Source organism: Diabrotica virgifera, chromosome 3 (assembly GCF_917563875.1).
Source record: "Diabrotica virgifera virgifera chromosome 3, PGI_DIABVI_V3a".
Classification (NCBI taxonomy): Eukaryota; Metazoa; Arthropoda; class Insecta; order Coleoptera; family Chrysomelidae; genus Diabrotica; species Diabrotica virgifera.
In genome coordinates this window covers 98,324,895-98,351,128 of record NC_065445.1, presented here as the reverse complement: position 1 = coordinate 98,351,128, position 26,234 = coordinate 98,324,895, and the positions used below count along the sequence as shown (strand labels likewise).

At 34.3% G+C, this 26,234-nt stretch overlaps 2 protein-coding genes across 2 annotated transcripts; both read right to left on the bottom strand.

The window, feature by feature from the left end:
• Window positions 1-1,707: 1,707 nt before the first annotated feature.
• Window positions 1,708-9,194, bottom strand: LOC126881987 (thioredoxin domain-containing protein). The gene is made up of 2 exons (XM_050646749.1): window positions 8,603-9,194; window positions 1,708-2,277 (listed from the first exon to the last, which is right to left on the bottom strand). Exons 1-2 carry the CDS (start codon window positions 9,024-9,026, stop codon window positions 1,778-1,780), a joined length of 924 nt encoding a protein of 307 aa, XP_050502706.1. The 5' UTR covers window positions 9,027-9,194; the 3' UTR covers window positions 1,708-1,777.
• Window positions 9,195-17,021: 7,827 nt separating this feature from the next.
• On the bottom strand, window positions 17,022-21,745 carry LOC126881991 (uncharacterized). The gene is made up of 2 exons (XM_050646756.1): window positions 21,649-21,745; window positions 17,022-19,495 (listed from the first exon to the last, which is right to left on the bottom strand). The coding sequence occupies exon 2, from the start codon at window positions 17,759-17,761 to the stop codon at window positions 17,171-17,173; it is 591 nt and encodes a 196-aa protein (XP_050502713.1). The 5' UTR covers window positions 17,762-19,495; window positions 21,649-21,745; the 3' UTR covers window positions 17,022-17,170.
• Between the last annotated feature and the right edge of the window lie 4,489 nt (window positions 21,746-26,234).

Sequence of the window (26,234 nt, the reverse complement as noted above, 5' to 3'; positions counted from 1 at the left end):
ATTTCTTAAGGAATTCAAAACGCAAAAAATATATAAGGTATTCCATTTGAAATATGAAACTTCGTTAGATTTACAGAAAAAGGGAAGATCTGACAACAATGTAATTAGCACTATAACATCGGCCGCATTAGGAAACCTATACTAGACAAGGCGAAAGCGGCGGGTTCGTTGGGAGAAATATTCCCATGAGATTTTTTTTGCATACTCACATTCGTGAGACACCCCAGAATAAGGTTCAAGAAGTCGCCCACGCGAAAAGTGGTCCAACTTTTTTAACAATTTTTTTTAATCAAATTGCAAAAGTCAATGTTTTTGGCCCGGACAAATTTGTTTTAGATTTTTCGGACCATTCTGGACAGAAAAGGTCTCTTGTAATTTTTCTCTAAAGTTGATCGTGTTCGAGTTATGTATAAGCAATTTAAAATTTGAAAAACGCGAAAATGGCCATTTTTAAGACTTAATAACTCGGTTAAAGATTATTATTATGAAAGTCAGAAAGTGACTAAATCAAAATTTAAAGCCCCTTCATGATCCTGAAGAAATTTGTGTCATTAATTTATTACTAAGCTGTTATTTTTATTTATTAATAATGAGCGGTAAAATCGTATTGACGCGGCTGTAAATGTGAGTGCGAGTGAGATACGCCATTGGACTGCCTGAATGGCATCTCTTTCGCACTCATCATGGACGGCCGCCTAATACGTACATGGCGCTCATTATTTTTACTTAAAAATAACAGCTTAGTAATCAAATAATGACAAAAATTTCTTCAGGATCTTGTAGGACCTTTGTTAAACTTTGATTTAGTCACTTTCTGACTTTTATAGTAATAACTTTTAACCGAGTTATTAAGCCTTGAAAATCGCCATTTTTCGTTTTTTTTTTTCAATTTTAAAATGCTTTTACCTTGAAAACCATCAACTTTACAGAAAAATTATAAGAGACCTTTTTTATCCAGAATAGTCCAAAAAACCTAAAAAAAATTGTCCGGGCCAAAAACATTGATTTTTGCAATTTGATTAAAAAAAATTGTTAAAAAAAATTTGGACCACTTTTTGCGTGGGCGACTTCTTGAATCTTATTCTGGAATGTCTCACGAATTTGATTATGCAAAAAAATCTCATGGGAGTATTTTTTCCAAAGAACCCGCCGTTTTCGCCTTGTCTATACCTGCCAAAACCTATAAACATCGTGCAAGCCGTTTTCGAGATAATTGAGCATTTCCATACATAAAACTCACTCTGTATAGCTGAAAGTGTGAAAATAACTACGATCATGATGTGCATTCGTTAAACGACGGACCTCGCACTCGCACTGACGGTCCAGACCGTTTGTATATGCGTTCTCACTTCATTGTTAGCGCAGTCAATGGGAATTTTACATTTTCAGCTATATTTGGTGAACTGTAAGCCAAGCCGCACACCAAAGAAACATGAAACGAAAAACATGAAACATGAAACGAAAAACATGTTTCATGAAAAGAAAACACTGCTAAAAAAATCTCAAAGTCCGCCTACTAATGAAACGAGTGTGATTCATGCTCATGACACATTTTTATTTTCGGAGAGTCTCATAAATGGCCGGATATATATTTGTTTAGCAGTGGTTTATTTCCATGAAACGTAATTTACGTTTCATGTTTCTTTGATGTGCGGCCGGGCTAAAGAAATATTTTCCAAGTTTGTTATAGTATTATTATAAGACAAATTTAGGCAACAAATAATCTTTATTTTTTTTAATTATATAAAAAAATAAATGTTTTAACATGGACAACATATTACTTATTTTTAGATTTTTCCTTGGATTTTTTATCTGATTTTTTCTTTGCTGGAGCTGATTTCAGGAAAAATCTTACAAACAATGATCCCAACAAGCCCAAAACAAAAGTTCCACCTCCAAGTTGCCACAACCATGGATTTTCCCTCATATATTCTACAACCATTGCAACAAAGTCATCAAACGGAGATTTTGGTACAGGTACTTTTTCTGGAGTTACATTCTTGTGCCAACTTTGAGCAAAATCAACTAAAGACTGTACATCATACTTTTGTAGATGATAACGGTACAATTTTCCTTGTCTAAATAATATGAATGATGGAACATTTGTTACTTCAAAACGGCGTCCAGTTATAGCTCCATCTCCTCCTTTATTGATCCTAGCAATGTTTATTCTAGATCTAATGTGGGCTCCAACTGCCTCCCATCTGGCTTGTAAGCGAGTACATTCTATACATTCAGAGGTATAAAACATTACAAACCAATCCCCTGTAGTTGCACCTAAAAAATTTTTATTATTTATAGGTAAGCTATAACTGTCTATTAAAAACTAATAATTTGATCCATATATTATCAAAAAGATTCGGTATAAAAATATATTGGTTCTACTATAGTATGCAGTCTAACATCGCATGTCTGCTACAACTTCGGTCCTGCGGTAACTTGCGGTCTACTGAGGGGTGCGGTGTATAGTGTATTATATTGCAGTGGCAATACATACATTATTTGCAAAGTGAATAAAACGCATAAATCAGAAGAATTTTAATGTTAATTTTTTATAAATTAATACTTTGTCATATCAATTTACTATTTTAGTTGAGAATAAGCCAATTTTTGTGGCTTATTCTCAACTAAAATAGTAAATTGATCTAATAAAGTATTAATTTGTAAATCCTAAAAAAATTAAAATAATAATTCTTCTGATTTATGTGTTTTATTCACTTTGTAAAGATTTTAATTATTGTGTGCAAACCCTTCTGAGAAAAGAATATTGTGTTGTATAGCAGCACAGGTATATTACAGTGCCAGCAAAAAAAAATATTTACAAAGTAAATAAAATGCATAAATCAGAACAATTATTATTTTACTTACTTACATAGTCCTAAGCCTTTCTAGCTTTAGGTGTAAGGCTATTATTATTTTAATTTTAAAAATTCTTAATACTTTAATCCACGAGGAAAATGAAATTCCTGTAGCTGGCTGTACACCATAAATCACAAAAAAATACTTTAAAATTATTGTAAATAATTTTACAATAAAATAAAAAATATTGTAAAAGGTATATTTATAAGAAGGGTTATATAACCCTAATACGGGTTACATCACATTAACAAAATGTTTTCGGATTAAAAAATAATCCATCATCAGTATTAAAAGCCCTAAAATAATCAGAATAACCTAATTAATAAAGCAAGAATGTTTTAAAATGTTGACTAAGGTTCAAAAATTGCCAGAGGTCATACTGACAATAGCATGCATGCGTAAGCCACCAAAATGTTATGGGTAACAACCCTTAAATGTAACAAAATAAATTCAAAATAAAATTTTAAATTCTTTTGCTGAAGTAACAATATAACAGTTCATAAACGTTACATTGACAGTTTGTCTTTGACATACTTCTAAAATTCCTTTACCTTTAGTTGAGATTCAACTCTCAATATGTGAGGTTCATCCCTTTCACATTATATCCACATGGGTTAGAGTCCTGTGTTGCCCTGGGTAATATCCAGGAATATTTGCAACATCCTATATTATTATTACCAATATGTAGTACCATTTAATAATTACCATTTACCATTTAACCCCTTCGTGCCGGACTGTCATACAGCAAGTCGCACCTATATACGGATACAACTAATAAAAGGTGGGTTTTTCCAGCTCTAGATTTGAATATGAATATTCGGATCGAACAAAAATACCTTAAATATGATGCAGACGTCTGCACCGCCATATATCGCCTCTTTGCTTCAATAATGTGACAAGTCCAAAAACTCAATATTTTTTTTATTTGATAATTAAAACCGCCGTGTCAAACTTTATTTTCTCCAAAAACGCGGTATCTATTCAGTGAGTAATAGCAAATGTATGAGGAAAAGAAACAGCGGAACGGTGCTACATTGCGATATCACGTTATCTCTTTCTTCTGAGTGCTTTGCTTCAAAAACGAGACAAGACAGTTATCATTCCGCAAGCAAAGCCTAGTTTTTCGACAAAAAAGTGATATCACGACGATATTACATTGTGATTGCAAAGGTATGTATTCATTCAATAATATTTTTTTATTCTATAGTGTGATATGTTTATTTTAAAACAGTGTTGTTGAAAATTGTCCATGGAGTGTGAATTGGTATATACCTTCGTGTCACACTGTTGCTGAAAATATATAAACTTTGTTTTGTGTTATCTAAGGATACCACGTTGTATATGATAAAAGTTTTCCCAGTACGAAAAACAAGTTCAAGTTACATTCTGATGTTTCGTTCTTCCAGAAAAAAACAATATTTTTATGGGGAATATTTTTGAATATTACATTGTTCATACTAAAATAAATAACTAGTATGTACTTATTTTTTCAGATGGAATCGTGATCTAAGAGGATCCTTGAACTTGCAATGGCAACCGAGAAATCGAACATTCCCGTTCTAATGACTAGGACAGGTATGTAAGTTTTAGTTATCTACGAAGTATTTAGGCACCCATTATACGATAGGTTTTGTTGTCATTCATCGCCGATTCTGGCTACGATTGACCGATAACTTGTGTAAAATTTAAATATCTGTGTTAGGTACGGTATCCCTAACAGGTTTACGTATATGGCTGTTATTACTATTATTTTCTTGTTTTATTCTTATCTTCTATTATATAATATTATTAAATTTGACGTACCGTTTTTTAGATAATGGCACAACACAAAACATACAGAATGGAACTTCAAACATAGAGGACTCATTGTTAACAGAAAGAAAAGTTGACTTAACATTTCCGAATCGTAGTCGTTGTGATTCGACTAGCGGTAGTTCGTCTAGTGACTCGTCAACCAGCTCATCAAGCTCTTTCAGTGAAGGTAATTTTATGTATTCAATTAATGTTCATTTCAATGTAATCAAAAGCATTTCATTTTTTTTACCTAATTCTGGTAATATTCTAACCATAATTTTCTTTACAGATAGCGACGACTCCGTAAAAGACCCAGACTATGAAGATGCAGAACTAAGACATCGTAATCGAAGAAATGCTTCATGTTCTGACGAATAAGATTTACTTATTAGCACAAGAAATCAAGACAATTTTTTATGTGAAAATGTGAATCAGCTACCTAGGGAAGATCATGAAATGATACTTAATAACTTATACCAATACAAAGTAAACCGTCTGATAAGGAAAATATAAGCGCCCCTCAACAGAAGTTAACAAATCCAGATTGTAGTCAAAATAAAATAGGAAAGAAAAGACGAAGAGAAGAAGATAATTGGTAAAAAAATGTAGTAAAGAAACTGAGAAATTGTGGAAAATCTTATCAAACACTGAAGGCAAAGAAATCCATTCCAGAATGTACATTGAAACCACCTTGCAGAAAAAGTTGTGCTTTCAAATGTCGGTCAAATATCACAGAGGAGCGACGTTTGCAATTATTTAAAGAATACTGGGATTTAGGAAACATCGAAAACAGTGGTCATTTATCGCAAAGAGTGTTGCAGTGGTCATCCCAAAATATCGTTACGTTAAAATGGATGCCGATGGGAACGTTGCACCTTCTAGTGACAATAATAACGCTTTCTTTTTAATTGTTGCTGGTGTAAAGACTAGAGTGTGTAAACTATTTTTTAAAAATACTTTAGTAATTAATAACCGGCCTATTGAGACGGCCTTAAAGAAGAAAAATAGAGCCAGCAACATTTCAGCAATGAAAGATAATTGCGGATGTCATGAAGTTCTCTCACATATAGAGAAAGAAAATGATAAAAGACAATACAATTCTGGTCGCAGTGTATGACTTGAAAGCAGTGTTCCAATGCCCCAAAGGGAGATTTCGGTCTGCTACTATAAATCGACATTGAATATTTTTAATTCAACCATATACAACATTCAGAATAACTGTGTTGAAAGCTATGTTTGGGATGAGTCAAACGCCCATAGAGTTGTGAATGAAATCGGTACATGTGTTTACAAATACCTTAAGAAAGTTTCAGAAACAGTCAACAATGTGGACGTTGTGTTCTATTCTGTGCAGGCCAGCAAAAAAATAAATTTATGACCTGTATGTATCTATACACAGTAAACAAAATTGAAAATCTTAACTCAGTAACGCATAAATATTTGATAAAAGGGCACACCCAAAACGAGAGAGATCCTGCTCATTCTTAAATTGAGAGAAATTAAACGTCAATTAAGATGCAGCCCTATGTAACGGCTGTAATTAACTTTTCTTTACTGAAAGATGAACATAATGAGACAGTAAAACTAGCAGGTTTAAAGGTGAATCAATTTAAAAAAAGCGAACCGATGCTATATTTTTTAAAAATTCATACGCTGACAAACAATTTAAGAAAGCAGAAAGCAATAGTTATTAATAAAAAGAAAAAGAGCAAGAATTTGGAATTGAGAGATGCATACAGCGCAAAACCAGGTATGCCCAATAATAAAAAAGCGGATCTCCTGGATTTGGTTAATAAAATCCTAATTCCAAGATATCACAGGCCATTTTATGAATCGTTGTAGTTTTAAAAGTCACGTATTTTTGCTTGTTTTGACAAAGACAACATTTTAAGTATTACATTTTCGTAAATTAATGAAATTAGTTCGTTTAGAATTTAAGCTTTTACGCATTATTAAATAACTTTAAGAAATAGTTTTAATTTAAGAATTATTCCAGTTTAATTTCGCCTTGTAATTCTAATATTGTTTGTTATAGTTACTTTTCCAATAAAGAACACATTCTCAAATTTAAAATCTTTTACTTCGACAACGTTTGTTTATTGTATAACCCAGTAACATAACAAAAATAATATCATCAACAACGTGACAAGTCAGTTTGTAACATTCATCTTATTACATTTTTGCAGGAAAAGTGTGACATATTATCACATTTTTTGTAAATATGCAAATTTTTCGATAAATTTATTACATCATGAGGCCTATCGAACATTTTCAGAGACGTAAGTAGTTAACATTTATAGTTAATATTAGATGGACCATAAAAATGCATTACTTTGGAGACAATAATTTTTTGTAAGTTAAAAAGGAGGCTCCTGTAAAATTGTACTTTTTAACTTAACACCTTATTGAAGCAAAGAGGCGATATGGTGAACGCAAAACTCATGATGCACCTGTATGAATGTCACAGTGTGACAGTCAAGCATGATGCACATGGGTGCATCACTGTATTGAAGGGGTTAATATTTTGTTACATTTAAACGGTTTTTACCCATAATATTTTGGTGGCTCACGCATGCATGCTATTGTAAGTATGGACTCTGGCAATTTTTAACCTTAGTCAACAATTAGGTTATACATATTATTTTAGGGCTTTTAACACTGATGATGGAATATTTTTTTAATCTGAAAACGTTTTGTTAATGTGATGTAACCCTTATTAGGGTCTTTTACATATACTTTTTACAAAGGATCCAGTATTTTTTTTATTAATACTTTGTCATATCAATGTATTATTTTAGTTGGGAATAAGCCACAAAATTGGCTTATTCTGCTCACTATAATACCGGGTGTCCACTTATATTTTCCCCCATTTTAACTTCCTATAACTTCTAAACGGCTCAAGATAGAAATATGCAGTTTTCGCTGAAATGTTTTATTTTAGTAAAAGTTTTGTTTGAATGGATTGCATTTTTTATATGGCTTTTAAAAAAAATGGCGGTTTTTTGAAAAAAAATGTTGTTGACTTCTTTTTAATGGAATGCACCCAGTATATTCTTTTGTAAATTGGCAGAACAGTCATTCACCTATTGGTAGGGGAGCCCAAGCAGGGATTTTTGCAGTTACTCGAGCACATCAGATTATTACATGGGGAGAAACTTTGTACCCTGAAAATGTACCTCTACCATATATTGGTTCTTAATGCAGGGGAGTTCGTTAGGGGGAGGGGCGAAAAAATCTATCCTTAGAAAAACTCGAAATCAAAGTATTAATAACATGGAAAGAGGTGAAAGCCCTGGCCAGAAACAGAGATGAATGGAGGGGGACTGTAGAGGGCCTATGTTAGAAATGGAATCAAGAGGAGTGAAGTAAAGTAAGTAGTGCTGTTCAACAAAATGGCTCCTAGCCGAGTTCCATACTCTTCAATAGGCAGCGAATGTGTTAATGCTACATTTACCAGTACAGTTTTAGTGATTGTGATTTGAATTTTAATTTGAGACAGGATCACCAAAACATGAGAGTATGAATAATTGTCAAAATTAACAGACTACTGTAGATTTTCATAATAGGAAATGGTCAGCCATATCAACAAAGCAAAAATCAAATTTACATTTATAATTTACTTATATGTATTGCATCAGGATGTGTCAGGAGTAAATGAAAATTACCTACTCAGACGAACCTTATTAGTGGTTCCAGTAGTAAATAGGAGTAGAGACAGTGTGGACGAAGACTCTAAGAAGATCAATAAAGCAAATTGGCCAGGGCTGTAGGTAGTAGCACTACTGATTGTGAAGAAGAGCTTATCTCATTAGCATATCAATGACATATAACTTATTTCTTAGAAGAATAACTATCAGGCCACAAAACATAAGTGATAATTATGGAAATAAATAGGTTTCAATAAATAAAATAAGACAAATTAGTTTTAAATATAAAGAAAACAAATTACCAGTTGCAGCTTGAGTTAAGTGTTCAAATGTATTGTCTGTTAACTCTTTAGATATGGGTTCTTTATTTGTTGTAAACGTATGCAGAATTAATTCATCATTTAAAGGACCATCATATAGTAATGGAATGCCATGTCGGAAAAATACCAATACTGGTTCTTTATCAGGACTATACAATCTGGTTAATTGACTATCTTCAACTTTCACAACCCATGCATTTAAGGTTTCTACTATGTCTTCCCTGAGCCCAGTTAACTCATTTTCATAATTATCACATGATTCACAGTACTTTCTTGAAAATAACACTATAACATGTTTTTCAGTTCTAATTAAGTTCATTAACTCTTCATCTTGAACTACTTCGAGATTTGATTGTGCAATTGAAAATAAATAGAATAAAATTGTACATATTACTATTTTTTTCATTTTTAGAGTAACTATTTTATGATAATTAATTTTATTATTTGCCGTATTATTACAAGAACACTTATTTGAGGTTAAACTGTTAAAACAGAAAACAGAAGTAAGTTGACGTTGACAGTTTTTTAAATATGTGAAATCGTGACGTTGCCACGTTGCTATGACTTCATGACTTATGCAAACTTATGCCACGGCATGAGGTTTGTTCCAACATGAACTTTTGGACGGCCCAGAAACCGTCACGAAACTACTTGTACAGTTTGTTGTGCGCATGTTCGTAATTGTATCGCCCAGTTATCGTCCCATGACGGTAATCATATATTTGTCATTTTTGTTGGTTACAGCTTGTGTGCTTTTAGTCGATCAAAGGCTCAAAAAATTTAAAGAATTAAATCCTAGTGCTCAAGTCAGTCCAACCAGCACATTTGCATTTGCCCGATTACTGAAATGATCATCACGAAACCGTCACCGAAAGATCACAATTCTTGTTGGAACAGTGGGAAGGACGATCCGATGACGATCATATTTTTGTTGGAACGGATTTTCTTTACTGCGCAGGAGCGTTACCGTTTCGTGACGGTTCTTGGTCGTGTTGGAACAAACCTATGACTTATGCCATGCTTATCTATGCCACGATCCAACCACAGAACCGCATTTCGCATTGACAATTACCTCAGATGTTATATATATATATATATATATATATATATATATATATATATATATATATATATATATATATATATATATATATATATATATATATATATATATATATATTAATTAAACGAAAAGATTTCTCTGGTATACAGAAGAAATCTTTTCCGTAGCGGACGTGAAAATGTAAATTTCAAAGTCTTCATAAAAGACGATGAACGACAAAAGACACCTCTTTGTGTCACAGATTTGTCTACAAAGCCACGTTATTCGCTACACATTCGTCAATAACGGAGAAGAACCGTGATATGAAAGGAAACGGCAATTGCATTTTATTTCACCTCGACCACCACCGATATTCTACACGACGTGTTTCGAGCTCATGTCAAGCTCTCGTCAGGAACATCTAGGTGGATGGTCGAGGTGTAAGAAAATGCTTTTGGCCTTTCTGGTAATAATAAAATAACCAGACTTCAGTACACTTGGTACGACATCTATATTAATTAAACGAAAAGATTTCTCTGGTATACAGAAGAAATCTTTTCCGTAGCGGACGTGAAAATGTAAATTTCAAAGTCTTCATAAAAGACGATGAACGACAAAAGACACCTCTTTGTGTCACAGATTTGTCTACAAAGCCACGTTATTCGCTACACATTCGTCAATAACGGAGAAGAACCGTGATATGAAAGGAAACGGCAATTGCATTTTATTTCACCTCGACCACCACCGATATTCTACACGACGTGTTTCGAGCTCATGTCAAGCTCTCGTCAGGAACATCTAGGTGGATGGTCGAGGTGTAAGAAAATGCTTTTGGCCTTTCTGGTAATAATAAAATAACCAGACTTCAGTACACTTGGTACGACATCTATATTAATTAAACGAAAAGATTTCTCTGGTATACAGAAGAAATCTTTTCCGTAGCGGACGTGAAAATGTAAATTTCAAAGTCTTCATAAAAGACGATGAACGACAAAAGACACCTCTTTGTGTCACAGATTTGTCTACAAAGCCACGTTATTCGCTACACATTCGTCAATAACGGAGAAGAACCGTGATATGAAAGGAAACGGCAATTGCATTTTATTTCACCTCGACCACCACCGATATTCTACACGACGTGTTTCGAGCTCATGTCAAGCTCTCGTCAGGAACATCTAGGTGGATGGTCGAGGTGTAAGAAAATGCTTTTGGCCTTTCTGGTAATAATAAAATAACCAGACTTCAGTACACTTGGTACGACATCTATATTAATTAAACGAAAAGATTTCTCTGGTATACAGAAGAAATCTTTTCCGTAGCGGACGTGAAAATGTAAATTTCAAAGTCTTCATAAAAGACGATGAACGACAAAAGACACCTCTTTGTGTCACAGATTTGTCTACAAAGCCACGTTATTCGCTACACATTCGTCAATAACGGAGAAGAACCGTGATATGAAAGGAAACGGCAATTGCATTTTATTTCACCTCGACCACCACCGATATTCTACACGACGTGTTTCGAGCTCATGTCAAGCTCTCGTCAGGAACATCTAGGTGGATGGTCGAGGTGTAAGAAAATGCTTTTGGCCTTTCTGGTAATAATAAAATAACCAGACTTCAGTACACTTGGTACGACATCTATATTAATTAAACGAAAAGATTTCTCTGGTATACAGAAGAAATCTTTTCCGTAGCGGACGTGAAAATGTAAATTTCAAAGTCTTCATAAAAGACGATGAACGACAAAAGACACCTCTTTGTGTCACAGATTTGTCTACAAAGCCACGTTATTCGCTACACATTCGTCAATAACGGAGAAGAACCGTGATATGAAAGGAAACGGCAATTGCATTTTATTTCACCTCGACCACCACCGATATTCTACACGACGTGTTTCGAGCTCATGTCAAGCTCTCGTCAGGAACATCTAGGTGGATGGTCGAGGTGTAAGAAAATGCTTTTGGCCTTTCTGGTAATAATAAAATAACCAGACTTCAGTACACTTGGTACGACATCTATATTAATTAAACGAAAAGATTTCTCTGGTATACAGAAGAAATCTTTTCCGTAGCGGACGTGAAAATGTAAATTTCAAAGTCTTCATAAAAGACGATGAACGACAAAAGACACCTCTTTGTGTCACAGATTTGTCTACAAAGCCACGTTATTCGCTACACATTCGTCAATAACGGAGAAGAACCGTGATATGAAAGGAAACGGCAATTGCATTTTATTTCACCTCGACCACCACCGATATTCTACACGACGTGTTTCGAGCTCATGTCAAGCTCTCGTCAGGAACATCTAGGTGGATGGTCGAGGTGTAAGAAAATGCTTTTGGCCTTTCTGGTAATAATAAAATAACCAGACTTCAGTACACTTGGTACGACATCTATATTAATTAAACGAAAAGATTTCTCTGGTATACAGAAGAAATCTTTTCCGTAGCGGACGTGAAAATGTAAATTTCAAAGTCTTCATAAAAGACGATGAACGACAAAAGACACCTCTTTGTGTCACAGATTTGTCTACAAAGCCACGTTATTCGCTACACATTCGTCAATAACGGAGAAGAACCGTGATATGAAAGGAAACGGCAATTGCATTTTATTTCACCTCGACCACCACCGATATTCTACACGACGTGTTTCGAGCTCATGTCAAGCTCTCGTCAGGAACATCTAGGTGGATGGTCGAGGTGTAAGAAAATGCTTTTGGCCTTTCTGGTAATAATAAAATAACCAGACTTCAGTACACTTGGTACGACATCTATATTAATTAAACGAAAAGATTTCTCTGGTATACAGAAGAAATCTTTTCCGTAGCGGACGTGAAAATGTAAATTTCAAAGTCTTCATAAAAGACGATGAACGACAAAAGACACCTCTTTGTGTCACAGATTTGTCTACAAAGCCACGTTATTCGCTACACATTCGTCAATAACGGAGAAGAACCGTGATATGAAAGGAAACGGCAATTGCATTTTATTTCACCTCGACCACCACCGATATTCTACACGACGTGTTTCGAGCTCATGTCAAGCTCTCGTCAGGAACATCTAGGTGGATGGTCGAGGTGTAAGAAAATGCTTTTGGCCTTTCTGGTAATAATAAAATAACCAGACTTCAGTACACTTGGTACGACATCTATATTAATTAAACGAAAAGATTTCTCTGGTATACAGAAGAAATCTTTTCCGTAGCGGACGTGAAAATGTAAATTTCAAAGTCTTCATAAAAGACGATGAACGACAAAAGACACCTCTTTGTGTCACAGATTTGTCTACAAAGCCACGTTATTCGCTACACATTCGTCAATAACGGAGAAGAACCGTGATATGAAAGGAAACGGCAATTGCATTTTATTTCACCTCGACCACCACCGATATTCTACACGACGTGTTTCGAGCTCATGTCAAGCTCTCGTCAGGAACATCTAGGTGGATGGTCGAGGTGTAAGAAAATGCTTTTGGCCTTTCTGGTAATAATAAAATAACCAGACTTCAGTACACTTGGTACGACATCTATATTAATTAAACGAAAAGATTTCTCTGGTTTCTTGACATGAGCTCGAAACACGTCGTGTAGAATATCGGTGGTGGTCGAGGTGAAATAAAATGCAATTGCCGTTTCCTTTCATATCACGGTTCTTCTCCGTTATTGACGAATGTGTAGCGAATAACGTGGCTTTGTAGACAAATCTGTGACACAAAGAGGTGTCTTTTGTCGTTCATCGTCTTTTATGAAGACTTTGAAATTTACATTTTCACGTCCGCTACGGAAAAGATTTCTTCTGTATACCAGAGAAATCTTTTCGTTTAATTAATATAGATGTCGTACCAAGTGTACTGAAGTCTGGTTATTTTATTATTACCAGAAAGGCCAAAAGCATTTTCTTACACCTCGACCATCCACCTAGATGTTCCTGACGAGAGCTTGACATGAGCTCGAAACACGTCGTGTAGAATATCGGTGGTGGTCGAGGTGAAATAAAATGCAATTGCCGTTTCCTTTCATATCACGGTTCTTCTCCGTTATTGACGAATGTGTAGCGAATAACGTGGCTTTGTAGACAAATCTGTGACACAAAGAGGTGTCTTTTGTCGTTCATCGTCTTTTATGAAGACTTTGAAATTTACATTTTCACGTCCGCTACGGAAAAGATTTCTTCTGTATACCAGAGAAATCTTTTCGTTTAATTAATATAGATGTCGTACCAAGTGTACTGAAGTCTGGTTATTTTATTATTACCAGAAAGGCCAAAAGCATTTTCTTACACCTCGACCATCCACCTAGATGTTCCTGACGAGAGCTTGACATGAGCTCGAAACACGTCGTGTAGAATATCGGTGGTGGTCGAGGTGAAATAAAATGCAATTGCCGTTTCCTTTCATATCACGGTTCTTCTCCGTTATTGACGAATGTGTAGCGAATAACGTGGCTTTGTAGACAAATCTGTGACACAAAGAGGTGTCTTTTGTCGTTCATCGTCTTTTATGAAGACTTTGAAATTTACATTTTCACGTCCGCTACGGAAAAGATTTCTTCTGTATACCAGAGAAATCTTTTCGTTTAATTAATATAGATGTCGTACCAAGTGTACTGAAGTCTGGTTATTTTATTATTACCAGAAAGGCCAAAAGCATTTTCTTACACCTCGACCATCCACCTAGATGTTCCTGACGAGAGCTTGACATGAGCTCGAAACACGTCGTGTAGAATATCGGTGGTGGTCGAGGTGAAATAAAATGCAATTGCCGTTTCCTTTCATATCACGGTTCTTCTCCGTTATTGACGAATGTGTAGCGAATAACGTGGCTTTGTAGACAAATCTGTGACACAAAGAGGTGTCTTTTGTCGTTCATCGTCTTTTATGAAGACTTTGAAATTTACATTTTCACGTCCGCTACGGAAAAGATTTCTTCTGTATACCAGAGAAATCTTTTCGTTTAATTAATATAGATGTCGTACCAAGTGTACTGAAGTCTGGTTATTTTATTATTACCAGAAAGGCCAAAAGCATTTTCTTACACCTCGACCATCCACCTAGATGTTCCTGACGAGAGCTTGACATGAGCTCGAAACACGTCGTGTAGAATATCGGTGGTGGTCGAGGTGAAATAAAATGCAATTGCCGTTTCCTTTCATATATATATATATATATATATATATATATATATATATATATATATACATCTTTCCAACAATGTTGCGTCTTTTCGTACTTGCACCTTCTTGCGTCTCCTTGATAGCGATGAGTTACGTTCGATTCGATAGTGAATATTTGTTATAAACTGTTTATTAATAAGGGCTGCTAATTTTGGTTTTAATAAAATATTTTTTTTAAATTCAAATTTTCATTCAATTTGCAAATGTTGCTAACTCCTTTCGGTATCCCACTTTATTAGCTCCAATTTAGTGTATATTGTATATTATTGCGTCATTACAGTGTTGCCATACTTACTTACTACAAAAAGTTCGAACACCTGTTCTCATTCATCAGCTAAATTTAGATTCCTACAAGGGAAACCAATTATAGATGTTTTAAATGGACTTTTTAACTTTGGTTACTCAATGCATTTAAAATAGATCCTCATGAATGATAATAATAATTTTATTTTATTTTAAATTGGGATTTATTTAATAGGAGTATTAATAAAACGATAAAAAAAATTTTCTAGTTTTTATTCCTTGATAAAAACAACAATCATTTAAAATACAAAATTTTATTCTTTTAAATATAAACAATCATTCTTAGAGTAATGTAAACCCAAAATTTAATAAAAAAACATGCGTTAATTTTTATTATTGCAATATGAATTTTGTATGAATACTTTATTCTTTAACCAGTTATTTTGTTCAATAGCTCAGGAAATTTATTCTTTAGTTCTTCACACTTCCCTTTTTTTGGAGGCCTTCTAGATTTGATATGATTCTTGAAAAAGTTTAGAGTGACAGACTTTTGTCTTTCTGTCCATGGAACTAGTTTTCGCGCAGTCTTATTTTTGAATGTTTTATTTTTTTTTTTTTCGTTGTAAAAATGGTATTCTCACTTTTAGGGCAGTCAATGAGGGTATTTGGCTCCGAATTCCATCCTACTACATCGATTTACTTGATATTTTTACAGTAAGTAGGGAATAGCTCAAGAAACAAAGTCTACCCTATGCCGATGTGAGCTTTTATCTTGGGGGTGGTTCTCACCCCTTCTCGAGGGTGAAAAATGTTTTGGTTAAAATAGCCACGGAAGAGGCTAGAGAACATAATTTTAAGCAAAACTGTTCTATAATTATTTTTTTAAAACTCAATACTTTTTGAGTTATTCGTACGAATTCGTATTTTTTCGTACGAATTTTTGCGAATAAATTAAAAACTATCCATCTAATAAAAAAACTATATAACATAATTCTGTAGGTTATAAAAAACAAAGAGATTCGTCCCTTCATAAATCTTCTAGTTAAAATACAAAGAGGGATATGGTAGGTAAGAAGAGTTCGTTTTTTTGCTGCATGCTCAAATCGGTGTATTCAACTTGAAATAACAGAGAAACTGTCGATTTTAGGTGTATAATGATACTAATAACTTTTGTAGTGCTTGAAAAGACCTTTAAAATGAGCAATACTAATTGTCGATTACATGCAAACTAAGCGAGATATTCTGCAAAAAATTGATGACTAATGTATTTTAAGAAGAAATGAGAAGTATATTTAACCCCTCATCCATCAGAATTTAAATACCTACATCGTTTTTCTTCTACAATACTTTTTATTATAGTGTTATTTCTATGTTTAAAAAGTTGGACTAGATTAAAGTGAATGGTTTTTGAAAAAAATAAGATCAAATTATAGAGCGCATTTTTAAATTTTCTTAGAAATCTTCCTTTTCCTCCATGTAACTCGAAAAAGATAAGAGATACGAAAGAAAGATATTACACAAAAATGTAGGGATTTTTCAGATAAAAATTTCCTTTTTATTTTTCATTACTCTCTCTCTCTTATCATTTTCAAGTTACATGGAGAAAAAGGAAAATTTTTAAGAAAATTTAAAAATGCGCTCTAAAATTTGATCTTTGTTTTTTCAAAAACCATTCATTTTAAACCCGTCCAACTTTTTGAACATAGAAATAACACTATAACAAAAGGTATTTTGGAGAGAAAATTATGCATTTACATTTTGGTGGATGTGGGTTAAAATTACTTCTCATTTTTTCTAAAAATACATTAGTTATCAATTTTGTTTGCATCATATCTCGCTCAGTTTTAATGTAATGGACCTTTAATATAGCTCGTTGTAAAGGTCTTTTCAAGCACCTCAAAAGATATTATTAGCATTATACACCTAAAATCGACCGTTTTTCTGTTATTTCAAGTTGAATACACCAATTTGAGAATGTACCAAAAAACAAAATATTTTCACCTACCATATCTCTTTTTTGTATAACTGGAAGATTTAATAAGGCAAGTCTCTCTTTGTTTTTTTATAACCTACAAAAATGTTTAATATAGTTTTCTTAGTTAGATGCATAGTTTTTAAGGTATTCGCAAAAAACCGTTCGAAAAGGGTTTTCAACCACGAATATCTCAAAAAGTATTGTTTTCAAAAAAAAATTATGGAACAGTTTTTGCTTAGAATTAGGTTCTCTAGCAAATTCCGTGGTAATTTTAACCAAAAAATTTTCCACCCTTAAGAAGGGGTGGGAACCACCCCCAAGATAAAAGCACACATCGGCATAGGGTAGACTTTGAATTAGGAGATAAGTAGAAGCTAGGCCCAAAATTTCATTAAAATCCATGCAGTAGGATAGAATTTGGAGGTAATATCCTATTCTTGCTCCCATTGACTGGCGTATTTGACTAGTTGATGGTTCACTATCATCATGTAGCAAACACTTAACCTCATCGTCACCATCAACATCGCTTTCAGAAAAGTTATCTTCCAAAAGATTTTTGTCCATATCAATTTCTACTTCATCTAAAGATTTTCCTTTGAATTTGTTGGCTGTTCCCTTCTCCATTACCATCAACAGTTTCGCTATTTTAGTAGTTTGGTAAATATCATCTGGCAGTCTGTAGGAACTTCTGTAGTTCTGTCTGTATCCCATGAAAGTAGCTAATTGTTCAATCTCTCCATCAGATAAATTTAATAATTGTGATAAAGTTGCCAGATGCTTACGCAAACGAGCCGATGTTATATAAGTAGGATCTTTCGCAACGGATAATTTTGCGTGCTCTCCTAATATTTTGTAACTGATTAAATGTGAAGAAGATTTAACAGGAGCAAATAGGTAAGGATTATCCCTTGGTACAAATTCATTTCTAACCGCAAGCAAAGTATCGATATGATTTTGTACCTCGGGTTGAACAAAACTGGAACACCCCTGCCCCTCTTACCTCTAATGGCTACTGTCTTCATTGAACTTAATAGTTTTTTTTTCAGAAGGTGAAACTGCTTTTTGAAACTCTTCATATTTTTGATTTCCGATAGAGTTAACATAAGTGTAAAAGGACATTCTCTGTAATTCTCCAGAACGTTTTCTGTTTAGCAAAATTATTCTACAGTACACAGATTCAATGAGATTGTTAAACGCTTTAATATCTTCTAAGTTTAGTACATTTTTGGAGTTAGTCTTTTGCGGTGCATTTTCAACTGTAGTGTCACAAATAATTCTGCAGAATTTTCGTTGCATCGTCAGCAAGTTTAACTAAATGGGATCTTAGCAATTTTAGACCATTCGCTAGTGGAACTATTGTAACCTTATTCCATTTGTTAAGATTTAAATTATTAGCTGCTTGGGTTGAGGCCTCAATACTCCAGTTTGCCTCAAATAGATGAATTAAAGTTTTAAGCTATGCCTCAATTGTAACAGTTGAAACAGATAAGTATGCAGTTTGTTTCTTATAGGCAAAAGTGATTGCAAAATCGCAACATTGTTTGAGTGATCTCATGGCATATATTCATGGCAACATTTGGCGACAAGTCTTTTTCAGGATCATAACAAGCTATTCGTTTTGTGGTTTCAACAAAGGCATCAAATACTTTGGTCGCAATGCTGAAAACATAGTGGATATAGATGGGTCTATTTTTCTCCTTTGTTTAAATATTTTTGACAATTCCCTCATTTTGCGTGATGTAACTGCTATAAAATGCTTTTCTCTGTGCGTCTTCAAACAACGGGTTCCAAATGGACGAATTAGAAAGTCGTTCTTGGCTTCCATTGAAATCCTGTCCGCTCTCATCCTGAGAAACATTTCTTCTTTTAGTCGATGATCAATTTTAATGTTGGGACACATTTTTGATTGGCTAGCAAATTGTGCCCTCTCTTGATTGCTTCTATTTCCACATTTTTTTCTATGTCGGTATAATAGTTTGGAAGAGAAAAATCCTAAACAATTGTCACAATGAATGAGAACCCGATCTGGTACATAAGTCTGTCTAACAGCCTTGAAACAGTTTCCACCATCAGTTAAAAAATTTCCTAGAGTTTATCAAATAGACTTCTTCTTTCACATGATTTGATTGGTTTGGAGATAATTTCAGCCACATCGACTTCCATTGAATGGTTCCTTATAATATGGCGACCAAAATTAAGAACTTCCGTTTCACAGTAGTAAAAATAATCTGGTTTTCTTTTGTAAGTGTGTTCTAGATTACCTGTATTTCTACATTTTTGTTTATTGTAATTGTGTATATGTTCTTGTACCCCAGTTATCGTTGACTCGAGGGCTGAAACATCTTTCACTTCATGGATTAACTGGTGGTCGGTACAAGTTTCTGTGAGAATCCTGAGATTTTTTTGACTTAAGTTTGTAGCACTGCTGTTATCTGAATCGGTCTCCTATAATAGAAAATATAGAATTAAAGTATATACGAGCTTTATTCGCGCAATCCGCCAAATAATTTTGTTCAGTATAAGTTATCTACTAAATAAATATCTTTGTACTTTAAAAGGTAAATAGTGCATAAATATATTCTACATCGCTAAGAAAAAGAGCTTGATTGAAAAGATTGACATGCAGTTTGGTGTGCTTTTGACCTGGGGGTGAGTTTCACCCCTTCTCGAGGGTGAAAAAATATACGTTCAAAATAAGTCCGGAAATGAAACTGACTAATTATAAACAACTTCGGTTCTATAGAAACGAGAAAAAAATGATGTATGTATGAGGTCTCTAGACCCAGCAGAAGCCGAGTTCTAGCTAATGAAAAATAGGATATTCGTCAAATTCCAAAACGAATATTTCAACTTGAAATATCCAAAAATTAAAAAGGTTTCTGAGGAAAACTCATTACAACTTTTGTAAAGTGTTAAAGAAATCTTTATTTCTGTTTATAAATGAGTTTCTAGCATCAACCGTAAGCAAGTTACGCTCAAAATAAAGCTGGTAACTTTTTTTATAAAAAAAAAATGTGAAAATAACCCCATAATTAGCATCTAAAATAAAATTAATCGTTACCGCTTCACAAGTTCCTTTACTCGTGCACGTATTGTTTATATGGTCTGTTAGTTCATCGGTTCAATGTGCTTATTTTTAAAAGAGCTGTAGTAGAGAGGGCTTGAACGAATCACTAATCACGAGTGTATGCAAATAATTTTAAACAGCCATATCTTAATCCATTTTTGTCTTACTGAAAATAAAAAAAAAGTATTCAAAAAAGCAAAGCTTACAAATTTTTGTTCTTTGAGGTTTTTGGTGCCTATCAATAATAATTTGTAACTTATTTTGAAAAAAAAAACATGTTTTTGTCAAAATTAAAAATTAAGAAAATTTTACTTTATTTCCAATTTTTTCAAAGATAAACACTTTGAACCGATGAAACTTACAGATCATCAAAATAATACATAAGTAAAGCAACTTGTGAAGCGGTAACGATTAATTTTCTTTGAGATCCTAATTACGGGGTGGTTATCCCATTGTTTTTTTTTTTTTTTTTCAAAAAAGACGGACTAACTTTATTTTGAGCGTAACTTGCTTACTTTTGATGTTAGAAACTAAAAAAAAAAAAAACGAAAATAAAGCTACTTTTAAACTTTTCCTCAAAAGTTTCTCCATTTTTTTTATTATTTCACGTTGAAATATTGATTTGGAATTTGACGAATATGAAACTATTTTTCATTGGCTACAAAACTGCTTATGCTGGGTCTAGAGGCCCCATACATACACCGTTTTTTCACTTTGTATAAGCTGTATTTCTGCTAAAAGTATTTTTTTTCCGATAAAATATTCACTTTTTGAGTTATCTGCGAAAAACTATCTAAAAACATGTTTTTTTTTTTGTTGAAAAATGAACATATTCACTCGCAAATAACTCGAAAAATATTGACTTGTGAAAAAGGCTATAGAACAAAAGTAGTTGCTTAAAAATAGTAAATTTATCCATCACCGGCCTTTTTTTTAAAGCATGTTTTTTCACCCCCGAGAAGGAGTGAAACTCATCCCTAGGGCAAAAGCACACATCGGCACAATATCACTTTCTTTCTTAGCCTTGTTAGCTATGTGTATGCCAAATTTCATGTCAATATAAACGGTTGTTTAAAATTTGGAGCAAAAACCGTGAGTAAATGGATTTATTTTTAGTAAGAGTACATTATTCCTTTGAAATGATATATGTACCTATTTTTACAATTATTGAAACTTAAAAGAAGTGGTCACAAAAATGATTGCAATGACGTCCAAATATTTGAATATTTACCATTTTTTTTTTAAATTACAAAAAATTACTTTTTAATTTAATGCTGTGCTAGTAAGTTTATTTTAATTTATCCAATAAATGAAAACAGTAACTGATTTCTTTAAAAATGTACTTAACAAAGTTGTGCATTTAACTTCTTTAACTGATTAAGTAATTACTGAATTGATAAATATTATCAAAAATATTTTTAATATATTTTACTCTTTTAGTGCATAGGCTAATAAATCTCGAAATCAAAAAGAAAAAATAATTAAAAATTTTTCCCTTCTAATAAAAATATTAACATAGAAATTCACTTACCTATTTGTTTGAGGATTAAAAGAACACAATAAATATACGACGCAATAAGCAACAGGACGAACAAGTTGATATATTAAAATCAACGAGAAACAAACCGCCGAAAACAAACTTGCCAAGGTCGAAAGATTCTGTTATGTTCTAAAAATAGATACTCTGGGCAACGTTGTCATATCTCCTATTTTGACGCAATAATGTTCTAAAGGAAACGAAGTATACGGTAAATATGTATATTATAACCGCGCCACTTTCGTCAACTCGCTGAACTAACATTATTCATTTGGTTACAAGTTTAGAATATTATTGCGTCTCACGATTTTTAGGAGAAGTTTAATATCTCAGAAATCTAACTAGAGAGCGTCATGACGTTTTGGGCTATGGGTAAATATAGAAATCTGCATTTAACGAAGGCGCCATTTTTAAGTAGAAGTAGTGGGAAGTCCATAAAATCAGGATGGTTTTATTGCGTCCAATATTCGGACGTAATAGTTCGAAGGACGCAACATTCAATGCTACGGTATATAATATGGAAGCAATAATGATATAAATATGAATATATATATATATATATATATATATATATATATATATATATATATATATATATATATATATATATATATATATATATATATATATATATATATATATATATATATTAAAAACTATGTAGATGAGAGAAAAACAGATAGATAAAAATATTCTCCAGTGCAAAAGTATTAGGTCTGGATCCCGCGTATGAAAAAAAAGTTGATTAATAGCAAGCTGAAAATTTGTTAATAGCTTAAGGGTGTCTAGTCGGACAAACTTTGATATATGGGAACACTGGAACAGGGGTAGTTTTAATTGTGGAACAGGTTAAAAATTTGGAACGGTCAGACCACGAAAACGGCACATGTATTTTGTCCGACAGAACAGACATAAACTCTCCGAACTGATATTAAACTCTCATGCAAAAATCAGACTCCTACTTATCACCAAATGGGCGTTTTAATGAGTGGAACATGTAGAATATGTCAAATGACAGGAATTATGACAGGTGATAAATAGCAGTCTGATTTTTGCATGAGAGTTTAATCTCTGTTCGGAAAGTTTAAGTCTAGTCTGTCGGACAAAATAAATGTACCGTTTTCGTGGTCTGGCCGTTCCAAATTTTTAACCTGTTCCACAATTAAAACTGCCCCTTTTCCAGTGTTCCCATATATCAAAGTTTATCTGACTAGACACCCTTAAGCTATTAACAAATTTTCAGCTTGCTATTAATCAACTTTTTTTTCATACGCGGGATCCAGACCTATATCTATTCAAAAGCAAGCAAACAAGCAATGGAAACGAACTCTGCCTGATGAGACACTTAAAACTTAAAATGTCATTCCGAAAACCACTTTCGGCTTATGCGCGTGGCACGTCTTTTCAGACCGTTCTCTCGCGCGCAGCCACCCTTTCTTTACTCTTTTTTTCCTCTGTTGCTTATGTTTACCTCTGTTGTCTTTCTCTTTCTAAAATCTCTTTGCCTTTAATGATTTTTGTCACAGCCTCTAGCACTTCTTTAAATTCACTTTCCCCCTTGTCATTATGGTCATAAAATTGTTTACTCCTAAGATGCTTACTGTTGTATATAGCTCCGCTCTTTCGTCGTCAAACTTTCTGCATTCGAACCCACAGTGTGGTGCTGTGTCGCATACTCCGCAATCCACACAGCTACCATCTAATCTATTGCCTTACTATCTTCTATCTTCTCAAGGTATGCTCTAAATGACCCATGTCCCGCAAGGAATTGCGTGAAGAAGTGCTTTTATATTTGCATTTAACCCACTCCTCCACGACCGGGATCAGAGTCATTGTCCATGCAGCCATGCATGCAGCCCTCCGCTCGCATACCCTCTCTTCCTCTCACTTTGTGATGGTTTACTTATCTCCTTTCTTCTGTCTTCTCTTGATTCGTATTGCCGTATGTTTTGGCTCTCTCTTTTACCTGGAAGTGTATTGGTGGTACCCCAACTATAATTTGTAGGACTACCGTCGAGGTCGTTCTGTAGACACACACGACTCTTAATGAGGCTTTTCTTTGAACCTTCTCTAAAATGTTTTTGTATTTTGTTTGTTCGTTACCTGATGCCACATCGGTGCTGCATGTGGAATTGTGGGATGTACCACTTCCATTAGAATCCATCTTTTTCCGTACCTGGGCCTCCTATATTTGGCATATTTATTGCCAATGCTATTCCTCTCTTTTCGGTCTTGTTTGCAGCATACTTGACATAATGTTTCTCAAATATCTGGTTACTGTCCAGCATTACTCCTAAGTGTCTAACCTTTTTGGCCTGCATTATTATTTCTCCCTCTAGACTGAAGGAGATGTGCTCTCTGTCTCTAGGTTCTTTTATTATCAACGCTTCCGTTTTGTGCGTAGCGAGTGTCAATTCTCGATCGTTCAACCACGTTTTCACCCTTTCCAGTGCAGCATTAGCTGTGTTTACTATACGCCTGTTTTCATTGTACTCCACTAGAACGACCAGGTCATCGCGTAAGCTATAGCCTGTGTCCCCTAGGACCGAGCTTGTGGCACCCCCTTCGATGTCTGCATAACATCTCCCCTCGCTATGTTAATATTTCTACTTGAGAAGTATTATGTTTTGTAAGTATGGGGATACTTCCAATTTCTCTAATATTCCAGTTATTACTCCCCAGCTTGTGCAGTTGAAGGCATTTTTATGTCCAGAAAGAAGGCCACCAACCACCTGATTCTACATGTGGCAGTTAATTGCGTAATTCGACTGACTGCGTCTATTGAGAATTTCCCTTTCCAAAACCCATATTGGCGTTCAGACAAGCTCCCTTTCTCTATGACTTCTTTTTCTAATGTCGTCTTTACCATTATTTCGAAAATCTTAGCCATTGAGTTTAATAGGCAGATCGATCTAAAAGCTCTCGGTTCCCCAAATTCTTTCCCGCGTTTGGGAATAAGTAAAAGGTTTGCCGTTTTCAATGCTTCTGGGAATTTTTGCTTTCTGAGGACGTCATTCATATTTATTTCACTCACGGTGCTTTTTCCTCTATGATTATTTTAACAATGTCTGGTAGAACTCTGTTGGGCCCAGATGCTTTCCCCGCGTCAATCAGTTCCTCCATAGAGAAGTCTGCTGCCGATGTTTCCACATGCGAAGGTATGAATTTCTTAATCTCTTCTATCTGTGTGATTAGCTCTTCTGCTAGCTTTCTTCTCCGGCTTCTTTCGATTTTGAGAATATTACTTCTTTTGAGATTTTTTGTAACTATCTTGTACGCATCACTCCAAATGTCATTCTCGAGGATATCGCACATTTCTTTCCAACACCTTTTATTTTCATTGTTTATTTCCTTTGAGAGTTCTTTCTTTAAAGTTTTAATCGCTCTATCTCTTCCTCCGCCAGTTGGTTCGTCTTTTTGTCTCTAGTGACTTTTCTTCTCAGTTCGAAGTATCCCCTTCTTATCCCTTCTATTTTGTCTGTCCACCAATAGTGGCGGCTGCTTATTCTTCCACTTTGTGGTCAGTACCTTCTTGCCAGCGTTTTGATTTTTTTCCTATCCCTCTTCATAGTTGTTAGGATATTCTTCCATTCTTCTGATTTCTTCTCTTAATTTCTGCTTAGCGATGTGTTTCGTTTTTCTACCATCGTTAGTTTTCTTTAAGTTCTCTCGCCTATCTTGAATAAGATGTGTCTATGATGGGTAAATATTTCCCCTTCCAGTACATCCCATTATTCAGCCAATTTCCTCCTCATCGTGACATCTATATGACTCCGACTTTCCCCTCTAACAAAGGTTGGTTAACCGTTGTTAAGGGCCGATAGGTTCATTGCTTGTATTATTTCATTCCACATATTATCTCCTTTATGATCATTTTGTGGTGCTCCCCATAGCACATACTTCGCATTTATGTCACACGCAATAGTTAATTTCTTTCTCCCTCTTGCATGACTGGTTATGTCTTCTACGACTTTCTTCTTTCTTGCATTCTCTTAGTGTGGTATTCGGGGAGATATAGGTCGCCAGCAGAACGAGCATTCCGAGGTACAGGACCACAGACCATTTCTTCCTTAGTTATGTTTTCATTCTTATATCTCTATTTCTGATATATATTGCTACATATCTTGCTTCTTGTCTACAATCCATCTCGCTTTAGCTGTAGTCTTTTTATTGGGTTCGGATAGGTATCATTACTAGATCTGCCCTGGTTTCTTCTCCTCTTAACTTGAGTATGTCATGTGCCGACCTACATCTCCCCAGGTTTGCTTGTAGTATTAATACCCCTTTAAATTCTTCTATTGTTGGATTGAATTTATTGACTAACTACCCCCTGATTTATCTTCGTTAAAGAATTTCCTGCAGTCCGGACAGTCGTTTAAGTCCGTTCTGTGTTCGCTGTTACATATTCCGTAATAACGTGAATTTTGACAATTTTCCACGTCGTAGCCTTCTTTCCAGCCGTTAAGGCACTTGTCTCCCCCTTTTCTTCCTTTGTATGTGTTTTTTGTGCATCCAAAATGCAGGCATGCATAGATACCTCTTTGGTCTATATTTGGGCGCCACAGTTTTGCTTGTTACCT

Bases quoted from the DNA above. Each gene is read 5' to 3' on its own strand.
- LOC126881991 (XM_050646756.1), bottom strand. From the start codon at position 17,761: ATGGGATACAGACAGAACTACAGAAGTTCCTACAGACTGCCAGATGAT.
- LOC126881987 (XM_050646749.1), bottom strand. From the start codon at position 9,026: ATGAAAAAAATAGTAATATGTACAATTTTATTCTATTTATTTTCAATT. The intron at 2,278-8,602 runs GTAATTTGTTTT...AAAATTTTTTAG, and splicing joins CTTAACTCAAGCTGCAACTG to GTGCAACTACAGGGGATTGG.